We start from the raw sequence: 19569 nt of genomic DNA on the forward strand, positions 1-19569 counted from the left end.
AATTTATCAGAGCCACCAATTACCATGAAAATAAATTAGATACTAAATTAGATTAAGAAATTCAAATTATTAATGCAAATTATCTCTACCAGGCCTGGTAAACTCTTTTGTAAAGGGCCGACTGTAAATATTTTAGGCTTTACAGGCCACATCACATATCTTGGTCACACCTATTTAAGTCTGCCATTGTGGCCACTAAAGCAGTCACGGACAATACGTAAATAAATGAGCATGGCTGTGAGCAATAAAACTACTATGGACACTGACTATACACATGCATATAATTTTCAGGTATCATGAAATATTATTCTTACTTTTTTTTTTTTTTTTTTGCGGTATGTGGGCCTCTCATTGCTGTGGCCTCTCCCGTTGCGAAGCACAGGCTCTGGACGCGCAGGCTCAGCAGCCATGGCTCACGGGCCCAGCCGCTCCGCGGCTTGTGGGATCTTCCCAGACCGGGGCACGAACCCGTGTCCCCTGCATCGGCAGGAGGACTCTCAACCACTGCGCCACCAGGGAAGCCCCCTATTCTTACTTTTGATTTGTGTTCAACCATTTAGAAATGTAAAAACCCTTCTTACCTCACAAAACCATACAAAATTTAGCCCATGGGTGATAATTTGCTGACCCCCTAATCAATACCCAGAATATAAAGGATAAAGGGAAAAAACTAAACCAAGATCACGGTGTGTCATAAAATCTAGAGGCTAACATACTTGTCTATTTGTATGAAGTTCCCAAGATGACTCTAACTGAGTTGCTATGTTTCTGAGTGTTACCACTACTCCACGAGGCATGCTTTCAACAGCTTTAAAGTGGTCATCATATAAATCTCGAGCCATAGTGCGTACCTACCAAAATAAAAATAGTAAATATGAATTTTTACTACAATTAATAATTTTTACCAAATCTTCCTTTTAAGTATATACATGCAACCTCTAGAATTAAGACGTTTGTGCCAGTATCAAGTTCCAAAAAATGTTACTACTTCTATTCATATACATCAAGAAGTTCTCATGGTTGAAAAACTACTCTAGCAGATTTTACCAATGTCAAATCGAAGGACTTATAATTTTAATTTTTAAACTTTGTATTCATAAACCAAATAGGAGCTTATTTAAACCTATAAAAAGGTAGCTCTGCTATTTTTAATAAAAGTAACCTGTTTTATGGTGAACCAATTAGAAAATACAAATAAGCAAAAAACAAAAAATAAAGAAAGAAAATTAAGCCATCTATAATTCCATCAACTGAAGTTGAACCTTTTAACATTCTGGGGTGTACTTTAGGTTCTTATGTCTTTTTTCTATTTATATTATTCACACAAAGTATATATGATGCTCATGTATTGAGAAAGAATGACTGTATTATCAGTTTGGGTACTAATTACCTCATTTAAGTTAAATTAATGTTATTTGAGAGAGAAACCCACACATGTCCAAGGCTTGGGTCTGATGAAATTTAGTACATAACATTCTTTAAAATATATGCTTAAATAATGTAAATTTAAGATTTATGTGATTTCATTTAAATCATAAGCATAGCTCTAATGTAACAGAAAAAATTTCACTCCCTAAATGAATTAATAGTACCTTCCCATTCTATTTTAGTATGCCTTTCAGAATTAAAAGATAAGTAAGTTCTAGATATCAGACAACACTGAAGAAACTATTCCTTTATAAACAATATTAAGAAATAAAAACAGGTTAAAACTAATAGTTAAAATTATTTTTACCTAAAATTACTATATGTTGATATATACTGCTTTCATGTGCAAAAGAATAGCCATATGATCACTGATTTACTACTGATTTCAAGGATCTGAATCAATAATCACATTTTTTTAAGAAAATGAAACTACAGGACTGAGACTATATCATCCTTGATTTACTTTTCTTTTGTACTGTAAAAGTTCAGTTCCCTGTGAGTTAATCTAGATTTGTTGGTTAATACAACAGCAGTTATTCCAAAAAACTCCTGAGAAAGCTGACCGGTAGCTTTATAAAGAATTACAGCTGAGCCTCATTATTTGAGAATTTAATATTTGTGAAATCAACTAGTCACTAAAATTCATTTGTAATCCACAAATCAATACTTGCAGCGCTTTTCACAGTCATTTTTCGGCAAGCACAGTGCAGCAAAAACTTAAAAAATGTGACCAGAGCCTCACAGGAACCTAAACTTGTATTTCTCCAAGAAGCAATGGTTCAGTATTCATGGCAACTTTATAGAACATAACTATCATGAAAATGAAAACTGTATTTAGTTCAAATTCCTTTTACCATCTAATGGCTACCTTCAATTGAGATATTTCTTCCTCAAATGCCCTTAAGATATCCTGAATTGGAAAAAAACCTCTGGCTTCACACTCTTTTTTGAAAAACACAGAAGCAATCATGGAATAATATATATAGCTATAGAGGTAATATATATTTATAAATTAAAAAAGCAAGAGAGAGAGAGAAAGAGAAAGCAAGCAAGCAAGCAAGCAATTTTCTTTTCCAGGTCTATGTATGTGGAAATGTGGAATATCTTTGGGATAGCCTAGCAAATTTACAACTGTAAATGAAGACATGAATGAATATATATATATATATATATATAAAATATATACAACATATATATATTATATAATATAGTGCTCCAAATAAAACCCCTTATGACTATTCCTATGGCCAAAGCCACACAAGTACCCCCCATCCCAATCACCCAAAAGCATTCTTCACATACTATATGAAAAAACTATATCATTATTTTAGGTAAAATAAAAATGTGTCATCAGAAGATACTGAATCTAACTATGAGATTTTATTTTCTCTTTTAAAAATTAAAAAATTCAAGAACAACTGATATAATAAAGATGGAAATATAATGGCTTGGGACTTCCCTGGTGGTCCAGTGGTTAACACTCTGCCCTCCTAATGCAGGGGGCCAGGGTTCGAACTCTGGTCAGGAAACTAGATCCCATATGCTGTGACTAAGAGTTCGCCTGCTGCGACTAAGAGTTCGCCTGCCACAATTAACAGTTCGCATGCCACAAATAAGAGTTCGCATGCCTCATCTAAAGAGCCCCCATGCTGCAACTGAAGATCCAGCATGCCACAACCAAGAACCTGCATACAGCAATGAAGATCCCGAGTGCCACAACTAAGACCCGGCACAGCCGAATGAATGAATGAATGAATAAATAAATAAATAAATCTTTTTTAAAAAAGAAATATAATATAGAGACATGGATGTAGAAAACAAACGTACGGACACCAAGGGGGGGAAAGTGGGGTGGGGTGGTGTAGGATGAACTGGGAGATTGGGACTAACATATATACACTAATATGTATAAAACATAACTAATAAGAAACTGCTGTATAGCACAGGGAACTCTACTTCGCTTCACTGTACAGTAGAAACTAACATAACATTGGAAAACAACCATACCCCAATTAAAAAAAAAAGGGGGAGAAATATAATGGCTTTATTTTTGAAAAAACCAATGCATAATAAATGGATAGAATTTAAAAATTAGTAATATGAGTCAGTAACATATTTGCTCCTGGAGTCTGTAACATATTTGCTCCTGTATCTTTTTGAAACAGTGATTCCATCTGAGATGGTCATTAAACTAAGCATCAAATTATCTGAATCTAGAACCAGGAATTCAAATGGATTCATCACAAAGTATTAAATCAAGACTGTAAATTATAATAATGCATTTTCAATCCCACTACATCACTAAAAATACTACTATCATTAATCATAATTAAAGAATGAGTTTAAAGTTTCTGTGACAATAACTCACATAATTTTAAAATAATTTAAATTTTATACTTTGTCTCAATTTTGTTCTATTTTAATATTGGTGTTTACTTATATATAAAAACTATACTTTTTTTATACTTATAATATAAAAACTATAAGTATTTACTTATAGTATAAAAACTATAAGTAAATGTATACATATTGTGGAAAATAAGATAATGAGCACAGAAAAAGGAAAACTAAAAATACATTAGATTAGGGTAGCTTATGTTACATGGCTCAATTTTTTAAATGCCTACAATCTACCCCTGAAACCTTGCTACATCAGTATAAAAGACAAAAAACAAAGCAAATCCCATAAATAATACCTTTTGCTTAGTTTTTTCTAACTTAGATTTTAGTTTTCTGCCTCTTTTGCCAGTCCAGCCAGTCACAAATTCTGAACCTTAAAAAAAAAAAAAAAAAGGTATTTCACAGAACATATTTTATTGCAATTTAACATATTCATTTATTCTTATCCATTAAACTGACATACCTACATACTTACCCAGAGAAGTTTCTGCAGTAAATGAATGCTTGGTTCCTCTATTAGATTCAAACACAAAACCAGGTAAATCTTCTTTCAATATTGTTGCTTGCTGGCCATCTGAGTTATGAATAGCAATTTCTCCTTCTTTCAAACATGTTAGTGACCAATTCCCTACAGTGAGTTTAGTGGGTCCTGGTGCTGAGAGTATAGGTTGACTTGAAGTAGATGGCTTTACTTGGCCTCGAGCTCTTTGTAACTTCTCTAAGAATTCACTTCTGCTTTCTATAAAGACAAAATGTTTGTTTTAAAACTTCATCCTTTCAAATATTCCTTTTTTTTTTTTTTTTTTTTGTGGTATGCGGGCCTCTCACTGTTGTGGCCTCTCCCGTTGCGGAGCACAGGCTCCGGACGCACAGGCTCAGCAGCCATGGCTCACGGGCCCAGCCGCTCCGCGGCATATGGGATCCTCCCAGACCGGGGCACGAACCCGTATCCCCTGCATCGGCAGGCGGACTCTCAACCACTGCGCCACCAGGGAGGCCCAAATATTCCATTTTTTTAAGGAAACTACCTATTGAAATATCAATTTTATTTAAAAACTTTCATTAAAGTTTTGTTCTTTGATATACTCTCACTGGTTTAATATTATTTAGGTTCAAGCATTAAAACAATCCTGCAGCCATAATTTTTTAAAGTAGAAGGCTTTGGGGAAAATATATAATTTGAGACAGCATCACACATGTGCAATTCATCATTATGTGATAAGAGGCACCTTTACCTAAAGGATGGAGACAGTAAAAGTAGATATTGATACAATGCTATTCCTTGTCTCATACAATAAAAAAGTATGAAATGCTTTCATGGTACAATCATTTTTCTCTGTTAATATTAAGGAAATGGCCATATGATCATCAAGGATGTGCTATTGCTATGACAATGGTAGCAAAAATATGAGCAGAAAGACAAATTATCAAAATTACAGAAACTAGTAAAACATTTTAACAGAAACAAAATATTACCTGAACTATCCGATCCACCTTCAGGACTACCACTTGAATACATGGTGGCAAGTTTTCCATCCAAGATAAATCTAAACCATCCATTACTGCCATTAGATAGTTCCAAGGCTGCTGCATCACTCCATATATATAAGCAGTCCCTTCCCCTAATGATGGACCAGTCTCTCCAATGATATGGCTTACCCTGCTGCAATTCTTTAGCATCTTCCTGTGGTTCATCTTCCTAAATGTGTAAATTATTCAATGAAACGTGGGAAATAACTTATATTCCAAATATTCGTAAGTACTTAAAAAAACACGACCATGAATCAAATTTAGAATTAAAACATCGTGAATATAATATTCAGCTGCCTGTAGTTTAATACATATTCTGATTCAACTAATTACCTATAATCTTAAAAGTCCATCCTAAAAAAAAGTTAAGAAATTCACATAATAACCTAAGTTATAACATTTCCAGGTATAATGGTAAAGAAGACAAATGGATTAGGTTTACACACAATTAGCTAATTATCTAGGACTTGATAAACTCACCATATCTCTGGGCCTAACAGATTATTTGTAAAAAATGAATGTTTACACTAGCTCAATGGTATCCAAACCTAGGGTGCAAAAGAATCACCAGAAATGTGTTTTAACAATAAAATTTATAAGTTCCCACCCTTAGCCAAGTGAATCAAATATACTGGATTATTCCTATAATCATCAAAATGTCAGCTATAGCATGTTTAAAAGAAAAATAATTTGTAAACACTGTTTGCCTACCCTGGCATCCAAAAAATTTTTATTTTGTTGACAACATTTAATATTAAGAATATTCATCATTAACATATATGATCTTGGCATGTGTGTGCATGCATGCGTGTATGGGTAAAGTTCTTTTAAAGTTTATGAAGACTTATTATACTTAAAATTGTTTTAAGGGCTTCCCTGGTGGCGCAGTGGTTGAGAGTCCGCCTGCCGATGCAGGGGACACGGGTTCGTGCCCTGGTCCGGGAAGATCCTGCATGCCGTGGAGCGGCTGGGCCCGTGAGCCATGGCCGCTGAGCCTGCGCGTCCGGAGCCTGTGCTCCACAACGGGAGAGGCCACAACAGTGAGAGGCCCGCGTACCGCAAAAAAAAAAAAAAAAAAAAAAAAATTGTTTTAAATGTATCTTTTACATGCTTCTTCCCTGAAGTAGTACTTAGCTTATAACACTAAAATAAGATTGTAAAATATGGATTATAAATTTCCCTAAACATAATACTTGTGCTCCAGGCCATGACAGATTAATAAGGATCAAGACTTGCCTATCCACTGTCAACAACTAAAAGAACCAGACAAAATACATGAAAGAGTGTTTTCAAATACTGGACAACAAGCAACACAGGACTGCATGATCTCCCAGAAAACAGTAACAAATAAGGTAAGCCCCTTAGGCTCAGACAGAGTTTCTGGCTAAGGTCTTAAGAAGAGGGAACACAGAGTCCAGCAGTGTAAGTTGAGGAAATGGAGATCTGTGTTTGAAGAGATTAAGGCAAATGGAATATGTGGTGGATGAGTTCAGGATCAGGGAGTCAAGCACAAAAGACCTCTAGAAATGTGCAAAGTGGTCACCAGGACATCTCTACTGAGTACCAGACCATCTGTGTACAGGTGATGTTCCATAAGGCAGGGCAAAGAATGACTTGAAAATGGTAAGGTGAACAATTCAGAGGTCACACAGGGTGGTCAGATATTTGCATTCCTAACAGCCAGAGTGGAAAATCATCATACCAACCGTTCAAAATTTTTCCAAATGTGATGTAACTGTAAGCCCACAGACCAAAAAAAATTAAATAATCCTGAGCAGGGGCAGAAAACCCACATGTGCATGCACACACACAAACCAAACAGCTAAGCACATCAAGGTCAAATTGCTAAAAACAAGTTATAAAGTCTTAAACACAGCCAGAGGAAGAAAACGTCTCAGTAGAGACTATGCACATCAGGTGACAATGAAATATCTCTTCAAGTGCTGGAAAATGATCAGCCAAGAGTCCCTGCAGGAACTGAAAATGTCCATTGAAAACGAAGGCCAAGGGACTTCCCGGGTCGTGCGGTGGTTAAGAATCCGCCTGCCAGTGCAGGGGACATGGGTTCGAACCTTGGTCCAGGAAGATCCCACGTGCCACGGAGCAACTAAGCCCGTGCACCACAACTACTGAGCCTGCGCCCTACAGCCCACGAGCCACAACTAGTGAAGCCGCGTGCCTAGAGCCCATGCTCCTCAACAAGAGAAGCCACCGCAATGAGAAACCCGCACACCGCAACAAAGAGTAGCTGCCACTCACTGCAACTAGAGAAAGCCTGCACGCAGCAACAAAGACCCAACATAGCATGCATAAATAAATAAATAAACAAACAAACAAACAAACAAACAAATAAATAAATAAATTTATAAAATAGAAGAAAAAAAAATGAAGGCCAAAATCAGTCCACTGGTTAGGACTTCACGCTTCCACTGCAGGGGGTAGGGGTTTAATCTATGGTCAGAGAACTAAGATCCCACAAGCCACGCAGCACAGCCAAAAAACAAACAAAAGAAGAAGATATTTTCAAAGAATAAAGATAAATCTCAAAGAATTTCCTGGCTTGTCTTCTCATTTCCAGATAATGTATTTTGGGGACTTCCCTGGTGGTCCTGTGGCTAAGATTGCACTCCCAATGCAGGGGGCCCGGGTTTATCAGGGAACTAGATCCCATGTGCCGCAACTAAAAGTTCGCATGCTGCAACTAAAAGATCCTGCATGGGGCTTCCCTAGTGGCGCAGTGGTTGGGAGTCCGCCTGCCGATGCAGGGGATGTGGGTTCGTGCCCCGGTCGGGGAGGATCCCACATGTCCCGGAGTGGCTGGGCCCGTGGGCCATGGCCGCTGGGCCTGCATGTCCGGAGCCTGTGCTCCGCAACGGGAGAGGCCGCAACGGTGAGAGGCCCGCATACCTCAAAATAAATAAATAAATAAATAATAAAATAAAAAATAAACGATCCTGCATGTCTCAACTAAAGATCCTGCATGCTACAATGAAGATCCCGTGTGCTGCAACTAAGACCCCATGCAGCCATATAAATAAATAAATATATTTAAAAAAATAATGTAGTATGAAGAACAAAGGTTTAGTTTTAATGAAAACAATTTATTTATTTTTTGTTCTTTTATAATATAATCTTTTAACGTCCTATCTAAGAAATCTCTGTCAAGCTCAAGGTCACTAAGATTTTCTTCTTTTTCCTCTAGAAGCCTTACAGTTTTAGCCCATCCACTTCAGTTAATGATTTCTTTTTGTTAAAAGGGATAAGATTTCATATTTCTGCATATGTTATCCACTTGTTCAAGCATCATTTTTAAAGAGACCATCCTTTTGTGACTGAATTACCTTAGCACTTTGTTTGAACAATTGACCATATATGTGTGGGTCATTAATCTAGTTTTACACCACTGCCACACTTTCTTGCTTACTATAGCTTTATAATAAGACTTGAAATCTGCTGGTGTATGTCCTTCAACTTTGTTCATTTTCAAGGATGTTTTGCTATTCTAGGTTCCTATCATTTTCATATAAATGTTTGCTTGTTAATTTCTACAAAGACCGCTGGGATCTGTAACCTATTTCTTGAATGAAAGAATTCCAGGGGGATGAACCCAGATATCATTTCTTGTTTTGTTTTTTGTTAAATCTCCAGTAATTTAGGAAACACACATATACACTAAACCACTCAGGATTCTGCAATTACAATCCATACTCTACCATTCTCTCAAAACTATTAATACTCAGTCACTAATATGTAGGAAGCATTCACTAAATGGTAGGACTAAATCATTGCTGGCAATTGGTAGAGACAAATAAGGCATATTTTTAAATATGCAATCTAAGGCAAGAATTATTGATAGGTACTGAAACTAGTGGATAAAAGTTTAAAGAGAAACAGCATATTTGCATAGTCTCAAATTATCTCCCCACAAATTACTTATTAATTACAAAAGGGAAAAAGTACCTTTACAACAGAGAAGAAACCTGGTAGAGACAAACACAACCAACTGATCCAAGTCAACGTCAACAGCAAGAGCGCAAACAGACATCATGTGCCTCTAAAAAGGCACATTTTACACATGAGAAGGCCATAACATCACCTCTATAGTCTTCCTGCTTAAAAACACACAACCTGAATCTAATTATGAAGAAACATGGCACAAACACAACGTGAGGGTCCTTGTCCAAATTAAGTGGTCTGTCCTCTTCAAAAAAATGCCAAGGCTATGAAAGAAAAAGAAAGGCTGAGAAATGGAACAACATGACAACGAAATGTACTGTGCTCCTAGACTGGATTCTGGGGGGGATGGCGTGAGCCGCAGGAGGGCATTGCTATTAGGGCAATGGCAAATTTGAATACAGTCTCTGGATTAGATAACATTTTCTATAAATATTAAATTTCCTGATTTTAATAACTATACTAGGATTCTGTAAGACAATGTCCTGGTTTTTTGGTGAAGATTTTAGGTATCAAAAGGGGCACTGACCTCCCTGGCGATCCAGTGGTTAAGACTCTGTGCTTCCACTGTGGAGGGCATGGGTTCAATCCCTATTCAGGGAAGTTCCACATGCCACAAGGTGTGGCCAAAACAAAACAAAAAATAAATAAATAAATTTACAAAAAGGGGCACTATGTATCCAGCTTCTCTCAAATAATATATTTTATTATTATTATCATTATTATTATTATTTTGGCCACGCCACGCAGCTTATGGGATCTTAGTTCCCCAACCAGGGATTGAACCCGGGCGCTTGGCAGTGAAAGCTCGGAGTCCCAACCCCTGGACCGCCAGGGAATTCCCTCAAATAATATATTTTAAATGTGTGTGCACACATGTGTCTTTGTAAGTAATAAAGCAAATGGAGCAAAATGTCAATAATTAGTGATTTTGGATAGAGGATGTTCTGATATTCTTTATTTGCAACTTTTCTTCAAGTTTTAAATTTTACCAATGATATATTTTAGAAGAAAAGTGACCAAATTAAAAAAAATTATAATACTACTCCATACTGCCATTATTTTGTCAAAACCCATTATTATTGGAACTACATTTCCTCAAAAGAAACCCTATTCCTGATAGATACCACTGCAATTAAGACCACTCACTTTTTCTGGTTTTGATTCCTCTTCATTCTCATCATCAGAGGAAGGACCTGCCAAAGTTGACACTTTGCTAATTACACCAAGTCTGGCTAGCTGATCCAAAAAAATATCACCACCTTTATCTACTAAGTCCCTTATGATTTGCAAAGCCAGCAAGTGGCCATCATCGTCGTCCTGGGGGTAAAAAAAAGGAAATTAAGGGAAAATGATAAAAATAAGTTTAGTTGCATGGAGTAGACAAATGCAATCATTTGTACAGACAAAATGATTTAATAAAATTAGGACACAAGTTAAATTATTTTACTTACTACTATCTAATGGGAATTAAAGCTACAGGAGTTTCAATAAAGATAATAAACTAACCTCTTGATCAAGAACTGTTGCAGTGATTTCCACTAGTACTGTAGGCAAATTGTGACCAACATCAGAATCACAAACTTCTTTCAAGAGTGCTTCAGAGCAAAAATGAATCATTTTTCGAATCAGAGCAAGACTTGCTTTCCTTGAAAAGTAAAAAAAGAATTTTAGTTAGCCATGGTAAGAAGCTAAAATAAAACAAAATGCAACACTAATGAAAACAAAAAATCCAATTTAAGCTTTAAATGCTCTGCTAAAATATACACTTAATAAAAGAATACAATTAATAAGAACCTACTGAATAGCACAGGGAATTCTATTCAATACTCTGTAATGACCTATATGGGAACAGAATAAAAAAAAATGGATATATGTGTATCTACAACTGACTCACTTTGCTGTACAGCAGAAACTAACACAACATTGTAAATCAACTATACTCCAATAAAAAAAGTTTTTTTAAAAGAATACAAAAAGCTAAGACAATACTAGCACTAGGTTTATGTTCACTTTTTGAGGGAATTTCATTTTTCTACTATTAATATATTGAGCTCATTAAAACAAATTATTTTTGTAATTTTCTTACATGTGCTATTTTATATTAACCAGCATGACTGTTAACATGCCATGATAATTTTAGAAAATCAAAAGTAACACAATTACTAATAAATGGCTTCTATAACCCCAAATATAAAACTCTTTTTTTTTTTTTTTAATTTATTTTATTTATTTATTTCTGGCTGCGATGGGTCTTCATTGCTGCACGCAGGCTGTCTCTAGTTGCAGCGAGCGGGGGCTACTCTTCGTTGCAGTGCTCGGGCTTCTCATTGTGGTGGCTTCTCTTGTTGTGGAGCACAGGCTCTAGGTTCATGGGCTTCAGTAGTTGTGGCACATGGGCTCAGTAGTTGTGGCGCATGGGCTTAGTTGCTCTGCGGCATGTGGGATCTTCCCAGACCAGGGCTTGAACCCATGTCCCCTGCATTGGCAGGCAGATTCTTAACCACTGCGCCACCAGGGAAGCCCCCAAATATAAAACTCTTAACTTAAAATACCTGATGGTTTATATGGAACTCATATTTCAAATTAAGCATTTTTGTCCTTTGTCAAATTTAAAACATGTTCATTATAATGATATTCTCATGTAAATGAGATCCTAGTAATCCCATGCCCTTAAATATTCCCATTGTTAACAACTTGGCATGACTCTTTTCCCTTTTATTATCCACTGCTTTACTTAGAACACAGAAGATACTCAATAATGTCACATAAACTAACCTCAATTTTATAAGCGATTTGTTCTTTTAAAATAAAATACACAAATATCCACACACATTTAAATTATAATACACTGGTCTATTACATAAAAGTCAATAATGCTTTTAACACATGTTTTCTGAGCATCTAACAATAGTCTGTGCGCCAAGCTGTAGATATCATTGCCCTTGAGGTGACTTCTCCACAGGAAGGATGGAGAGGCAAAAATCACTATCGAAATCCAAGAGAGGTATCTGACAGCTGTATTCCTACAGAATGTGGTCTTGATGTATTTCATAACTCTCTCTAGGTGAATTTCATGTATTCTTTAATTTTAAAACGTGTTTTATTACAAATTCAAGTACATTAGAGAAAATAGTAGGCAGATGGAGGGCAAACTGCCCTAACAGGATTAGTTCCTTCCAGTGTTTGTTAATGGCAATTTATATTTGGTTGCAAAATCAGTATTTATGTATAATAATAATTTTATATCATGATTTACTTCAATTAAAATAGCATAAGAATATTTATATGTTGTCTACCTATCTGGCTATCTGTCACTACCATGCTGAGTCATAATAAGCCAGGAACACCTGTATATATTTTAAAAACTTTACACCTCATTTAATCCACCCACCAAACCCCCTATGAAGTAGGTTTTATTAGCTCAGCTTTACAGATGAAAAAAAATGAGACAAAGAAAGGTAATTCTACTAAGGTCACAGGGCTAATAAATTAGAGCCTCAACTCAAATTCATCTCGTAACCAGTACACTATGCATAATATTCATAACATAAAATTTTCCTGCTTAACACTATTATATAAATCATAAGCATTCAGCTTACTGGCTTTTCTATTATAAATAGCATTATTTTTGGTGAACAGTTTTATTTCTTCAGTAGAGGGATTCCTGGATCCAAGAGTCTAAATATTTTCATACGTACTGAATGTGCATCAACACTGAATCCATACTCGGTAAACTGATTTTTTAAAAAATCTGTTAAGTGACAACATGGATGGACCTCAAGGGCATTATGCTAAGTGAATAAGCCAGAGAAAGACAAATACTGCCTTATATCACTTAAACGAGACTCTTAAAAAAAAAAAGAAAGTCAAACCTATAGAAACAGTAGAAAAGTGGCTGCCAATGGCTGGGGATGGGGGAATTAAGGAGAGGTTGGTAAAAGGATACAAACTTTCAGCTATAAAATGAATAAGGTTTGAGCATTTAATATAAAAAGTGGTGACTACAGTTGATAAAGCTGTATTGTATAATTAAAATTTGCTAAGACTAAATGTTCTCTCTCAAACACACATATATACACATACACAAATATAAATACGTGAAGTGACGGATATGCTGATTAACTAAATGAGGGGAATCCTTTCACAATGTATATACATATCAAATCACTAAGATGTACATTTTAAAAATCTTACAATTTTATATGTCAATTATGCCTCAATAAAGCTAGGGGACAAAAGGACTGTTAATAGCTTAAATTATCAGTAGATATGGATGTACTAATTCACTACAATTTTGTTACTTTTGTAAAAAAAAAAAAGTTTCTTAAATGTCTAATGGGTGAAAAGGACATGAAATTTTACTTTTAAATGTTTTGCTTTTTACTAGTAGAGGATACATTTTTCCCTGTTGTTTTCTTTTTCATCTTGAGCACTGTACCATAATGTCATTGGCTCATTTATTTAAATTGGCATTTACACTTTGACCAAAAAATTGTATATGTTCTCTGCATAATAAAGTTAGTATCCCTTGGTCATACTTGCTAACAAATACCAATTTGCTGGAAGATTTATCTGGATTACAAGTTTATATTTCTGTCACTTTCATGGTTACAGGTAATACTGTTGCTGATATGCAGTTTTGTTTTTTTACATAGAATAAAATTTAAATGACAGATAGGACTAACAAACAAGTTTTAAAAGTCATTCTTCCTACCAAGTTCTGATAAACATTTGAGAATATTTTTTTTTTGTTTTCCTAAGGTTTTATTTTTTTTCATTTATTTTAAATAAATTTAGAATTTATTTAAATACACAATGTAAAGGACTAAGTTGATTTTTAATCAAACCACAAAGCAAATATTATAATACCATTTAATATATTATGTTAATATATTATAAAATATTAATACATTATATAATTTACCACTATAATACATTCAATTTCTAAACACAATTGATTCTGTTTGGAGGGCCAGTCTACTCCAATGATTTATAAATTCTTGGGCTAGTTATCATAAAGATTTAATTACTGAAAGTTTACACTAGCTACTATTCAGACTTTTCTTTAATAATCTCACCTATTTATTCTTCCAGAAGAACTTTAAGATCTGTCAAGTTCTAAAGCAAATTCTATAGTTATTTTCTTTCAAACTGCATTCTATAAATTAACTTTGGAAGAATTTATTACCGTCAGATTATTTAATATTCTCATCCTAGAACAATTTCCCCCTTTATCCAACCATGTCTACTTTCCTCTCAATCAAATTGTGATTTAAAAAATAAATAAACAAATGGATCCTCAAGGATTTCTGCTGCTGAAAAGTTTACTCAATCTTTGTCCCATTATTGCCCCTAACTCCAAAGATGTATATTTACCACACCTCTTCAAAATTCTAAGTAGCCCTTCTTCAAAAGCAAAATGTGAAGTCCTCAGTCTAATATTACAGATACATATATCAAATCATTACGTTATACACTTTAATACAATGTTACATGTCAATTATATCTCAATAAAACTGGGAAGAAATATCTCACAGAGAAAATAATCAGGTTTTTACAAAATGCTCCACCAGTGAAACTGCTATCCTTTGTTCTGAAGGCTTCGCTGATCTGTTGTCTGCCTTTTATTTCCTGAACAGACAATGCACACAGGCCAATAATGATAGATAATAGCTAAAGTTGATATATTCCATATATACAGATCCTCCTTTAACTGCCTGATTAGAGTACATATGCTTACTCTTCTGATCGAATTTTAAACTGAGATGGTAAAAAATTAGGTTGTAACCTATTTGATTGTTTTTAATAATGACAAGTATATATTTTTTAATGAATCATCTTGGGAGATGGGGGAATGAATGAAATAGGTGAGGGAGACTAAGAGGTACAAAACTTCCAGTTACAAAATAAATGAGTCACGGGGTGAAATGTACAGAATGGGGAATATAGTCAATAATAGTGTAAACATTTTATATGGTGACAAATGGTAACTAGAATTATCATGGTTATCATTTTGTGATGTACAGAAATACTGAATTACTATGTTGTGCACCTTGAACTAACATAGTGTTGTAAGTGAATTATACTTTGAAAAAAAAAGGAAGAATGGAGGGAGGGAGGGAGGGAGGGAAGGAAAGAAGGAAGGAAGGAAGGAAGGAAGGGAGGAAGGAAGGGAGGGAAGAAAGAAAAGAAAAAAACGAATGATTCGGAAGTGGAAATGGATGAACTGCAAGAAAGAATCTTAACAAAAAAATATTACCAGATAAAAAGCAAATTAAGAAGAATCATACAATGTGATACGATTTATATAAATCTTTAACTTGTAAAATACTATGCATCATTTACAGATAAATTTATATATTTGCTATATATTCTTGTAATATATTACAAAAATAAAGGAAGCAAGGGAAAATATTAACATATTAATGACATAATATATTAACCCCCCAAAACCCAATTGTCAAGAAAAAAATTTATGAGAAAATTGGGAACAATGAATGCTGATTTGATGTTTGATAATATTTAAGAACTATTATAATTATTTTAGGTGTAATAATGGTATTGCAATTATGTTAAAAAACAAAAAAGAATCCCTTTTTTTAAAGAATCCCTTTTTAATGATGAAAAATTATTATTATTATTATTTTTTTGTGTGGTATGCGGGCCTCACTGTTGTGGCCTCTCCCGTTGCGGAGCACAGGCTCCGGACGCACAGGCTCAGCGGTCATGGCTCACGGGCCTAGCTGCTCCACGGCATGTGGGATCTTCCCGGACCGGGGCACGAACCCGCATCCCCTGCACCGGCAGGTGGACTCTCAACCACTGCCCCACCAGGGAAGCCCGAAAAATTATTTTTTTATTGAAGTACAGTTTATTTACATATAGTACTCTATTAGTTCAGGTATACAACAGAGTGATTCAATATTTTTATAGATTATACTTCATTTAAAGTTACTATAAAATATTGGCTATATTCCCTGTGCTAAACAAAAGAACCCTTATTTTTTATGGATGCATATAGAAAAATTATGGATAAAACTATTTTGAGTCTTGGATTTCCTCAAAATAGTACAGTTGGGGAGGTATAAATGAAATAAGACTGGGATATTTGTTAAAACTTATTGAAGCTATGTGATGGGGTTCATTATATGATTATCGACGTTTGAATACATTTTAACTTATCTATGATAAAACATTTTTTAATAAACTATCTTTTTACAAATACCTCTAAAATATTAGGCACTATGCTAAATACCACACGTACTTAATTTTAATTTTCACACCTAAAGAGAATTAAGTATAATTATCCCATCCTAGAGATAAATTAAGATCAAGAGGTTAAGTATCTTGTCCATGGCTATCTGTCTACAAAGTGGCAACACTGACATTTGGACTGACTTTGAGCTGACTCCAGAGTCTGAGCTCTGAACTAAGATATATGCTATCTTTTTTTTTTTTTTTTTTTGTGGTACGTGGGCCTCTCATCATTGTGGGCTCAGCGGCCATGGCCCAGGGGCCCAGCCGCTCCGCGGCATGTGGGATCCTCCCGGACCAGGGCATGAACCCGTGTCCCCTGCATCAGCAGGCGGACTCTCAACCACTGCACCACCAGGGAAGCCCGACGATATATGCTATCTTATTCACCACAATTAAATTTGTCAGTTAACTATTATCTGGAAAAATTTAGCATCAAATATGCTATAACTGAAATTGTGTTTAGACGATCTTCAAATATTTAAAAGAATGATAAAAAAATAACTATCCATTAAGGGAACTCTGTTATATGGTGACATACTTTATAATTTCCTGATGGTCTTATAATGAAGCAATTCTAACTCCAAATATAACTTAAGGTTTTTTAATTCGCATGACACCTAGTCCTCTAAAATTTTCAGGCCGAATTATCTGTTCGAAATTGAACTTGCTCATTTCTAAAAATGAATCAAATCTTTTGTTAAACAAACAAAAAGTGGCCCCACTAACACCTACCCTTCTGTAGCTATTTGGGGAAGAATAAAAACCAAGTTCCTAGGTGTTCACAGTGAATTGACTGGCACTTTCATCCTATTTAAAGTAAACTACTTTCACTTTAATGTCAACTCATAATACTGGTATTTAAGGCACTTGAATCCTACAAAACTCCATGTTCTAAAGACCTCCTGAACTTAAAATGAACAAAATCAAATTCTCAATCACTCAGCCAAAATTTTGGCAGTCATTCTTTACCCCTTCCTTTCCTTCATCCTTCAAATCTAATTGGTGGTCATCAACCCTTATACTGGGTTGGCCAAAAAATTCGTTCGGGTTTTTCCATAGCATCTCCTGGACAAACCCGAACGAACTTTTTGGCCAACCCAATACAACCCATCTCCCAACGTCTTCAATTTGTTCCCACCAATCCAGTCTTCCAGCAACTGTCTAAAGTTCACATCGACAATTAACCCGTAAGTGGTCTGTTTTCATTCTTGCCCTCCTCCAGTACTTTGCTCCACCAGACTGCCGAAGTGATCTTTATAAATCACAAATCTGACTGCGACAAATTTCCTCACAAGTCTTTAATGATCCTTCTTGAACTGCGGGGTAAAGTCCACACTCACTATCTAGACCAGAAAGGCCTTCATAGGTCATAAAAAGCTCTTGTCTACCTTTTTTTTTTTTGCGGTACGTGGGCCTCTCACTGTTGTGGCCTCTCCCGTTGCGGAAAACAGGCTCCAGACGCGCAGGCTCAGCAGCCATGGCTCACGGGCCCAGCCGCTCCGCGGCATGTGGGATCTTCCCGGACCGGGGCACGAACCTGTGTCCCCTGCATCAGCAGGCGGACTCTCAACCACTGCGCCACCAGGGAAGCCCTTGTCTACCTTTTTGACAGTATTCCCTGAGCTATACAAACATATCCCATATCCCACTGATACCAAAATACTTGCAGCTGCAAACAAAACACACTCATTCAATCATTCAGTGTATCTACTGAAGATATAAATATCAAGCCCTATTCTATACCTCCTTGTCTTTGTAGGAATAGGGCAGGACATAAGGCCATCTCTCATGGAGCTTTAGAGGGGAGACAGACAATAAAACAAAAACTCAAAGAAGAGCAAGATTTCAGACAGTGTAAACTCTGTGAAGACAGTAAAACATCACGATTGATATGAAAAGTATCCTAGGGGTAAATTTAAATTAGGTGGATAAATGTCAATGGACATAAGCATTTGAACTGAGACCTGAATGATATGAAGTAACCAACCATTCAAAAGCCCTGGGAATAGAAAGTTTCCAACAAAGTGAAGTAAGTGCAAAAACCCCATGGTAAGAATGTACATAGAATGTTCCAAAAACAGAAAGAAGGCTAGCATAGTGTAAGTGTAATGGCCTAGGTGTTATATAGTACTAAATGAGGTCAGAGACCTGGGTGGGACTTATACAAGACCTTCCAAGCCTGACTGTTAAGAAGTTAGGTTTTAGTTAAGGCCAATTAGAAGCTACTGGAGGGTTTAAGTCAGAAGATGATGTGATATAATTATGATTTAAAAACTAATTCAGGGGACTTCCCTAGTGGCAAGGTGCTTAAGAATCTGCCTGCTGATGCAGGGGACACAGGTTCGTGCCCCGGTCCGGGAAGATCCCACATGCCGCGGAGCAAATAAGCCCACGCCATAACTACTGAGCCTGCGCTCTAGAGCCCACGAACCACAACTACTGAGCCCGCATGCCACAACTACTGAAGCCCCCGCACCTAGAGCCCATGCTCTGCAACAAAGGAAGCCACCACAATGAGAAGCCCATGCACCACAACGAAGAGTAGCCCCCGCTTGCTGCAGCTAGAGAAAGCCTGCATGCAGCAACAAAGACCCAGTGCAGCCAAAGTAAATTAATTAATTAATTGAAAAAAAAAAAGGGACTTCCCTCGTGGCGCAGTGGTTAAGAATCCACCTGCCAATGCAGGGGACGCAGGTTTGATCCCTGGTCCAGGAAGATTCCATATGCCGTGGAGCAACTAAGCCCATGTGCCACAACTACTCAGCCTGCGCTCTACAGCCTGAGAGCCACAAGTACTGAGCTCGTATGCCACAACTGCCGAGGCCCACGTGCCTAGACTCCGTGCTCCACAACAAGAGAAGCCACTGTAATGAGAAGCCCGCGCACCGCAACAAAGAGTAGCCCCAACTTGCCGCAACTAGAGAAAGCCTGCGTGCAGCGACAAAGACCCAATGCAGCCATAAATAAATAAATAAATAAATTTATTAAAAAAAAAAA

General features: G+C 36.2%; 1 protein-coding gene across 8 annotated transcripts in view; it reads right to left on the bottom strand.

Moving 5' to 3' along the window:
- Positions 1–19569, bottom strand: part of HECTD1 (HECT domain E3 ubiquitin protein ligase 1) — a gene marked incomplete at its 5' end in the record, with an annotated part of 90181 nt that overhangs the window by 36543 nt on the left and 34069 nt on the right. For all 8 annotated transcript variants that reach the window (XM_079700619.1, XM_079700618.1, XM_079700614.1 and 5 more), the window contains 6 exons: positions 717–851; positions 4125–4201; positions 4304–4567; positions 5305–5527; positions 10462–10632; positions 10822–10960. In XM_079700619.1, coding sequence (XP_079556745.1) covers positions 717–851; positions 4125–4201; positions 4304–4567; positions 5305–5527; positions 10462–10632; positions 10822–10960 — 1009 coding nt within the window. The remainder of the gene's footprint in view (positions 1–716; positions 852–4124; positions 4202–4303; positions 4568–5304; positions 5528–10461; positions 10633–10821; positions 10961–19569) is intronic.

Source organism: Hyperoodon ampullatus (genome assembly GCF_949752795.1).
Source record: "Hyperoodon ampullatus genome assembly, chromosome: 3".
Taxonomy (NCBI): Eukaryota; Metazoa; Chordata; class Mammalia; order Artiodactyla; family Ziphiidae; genus Hyperoodon; species Hyperoodon ampullatus.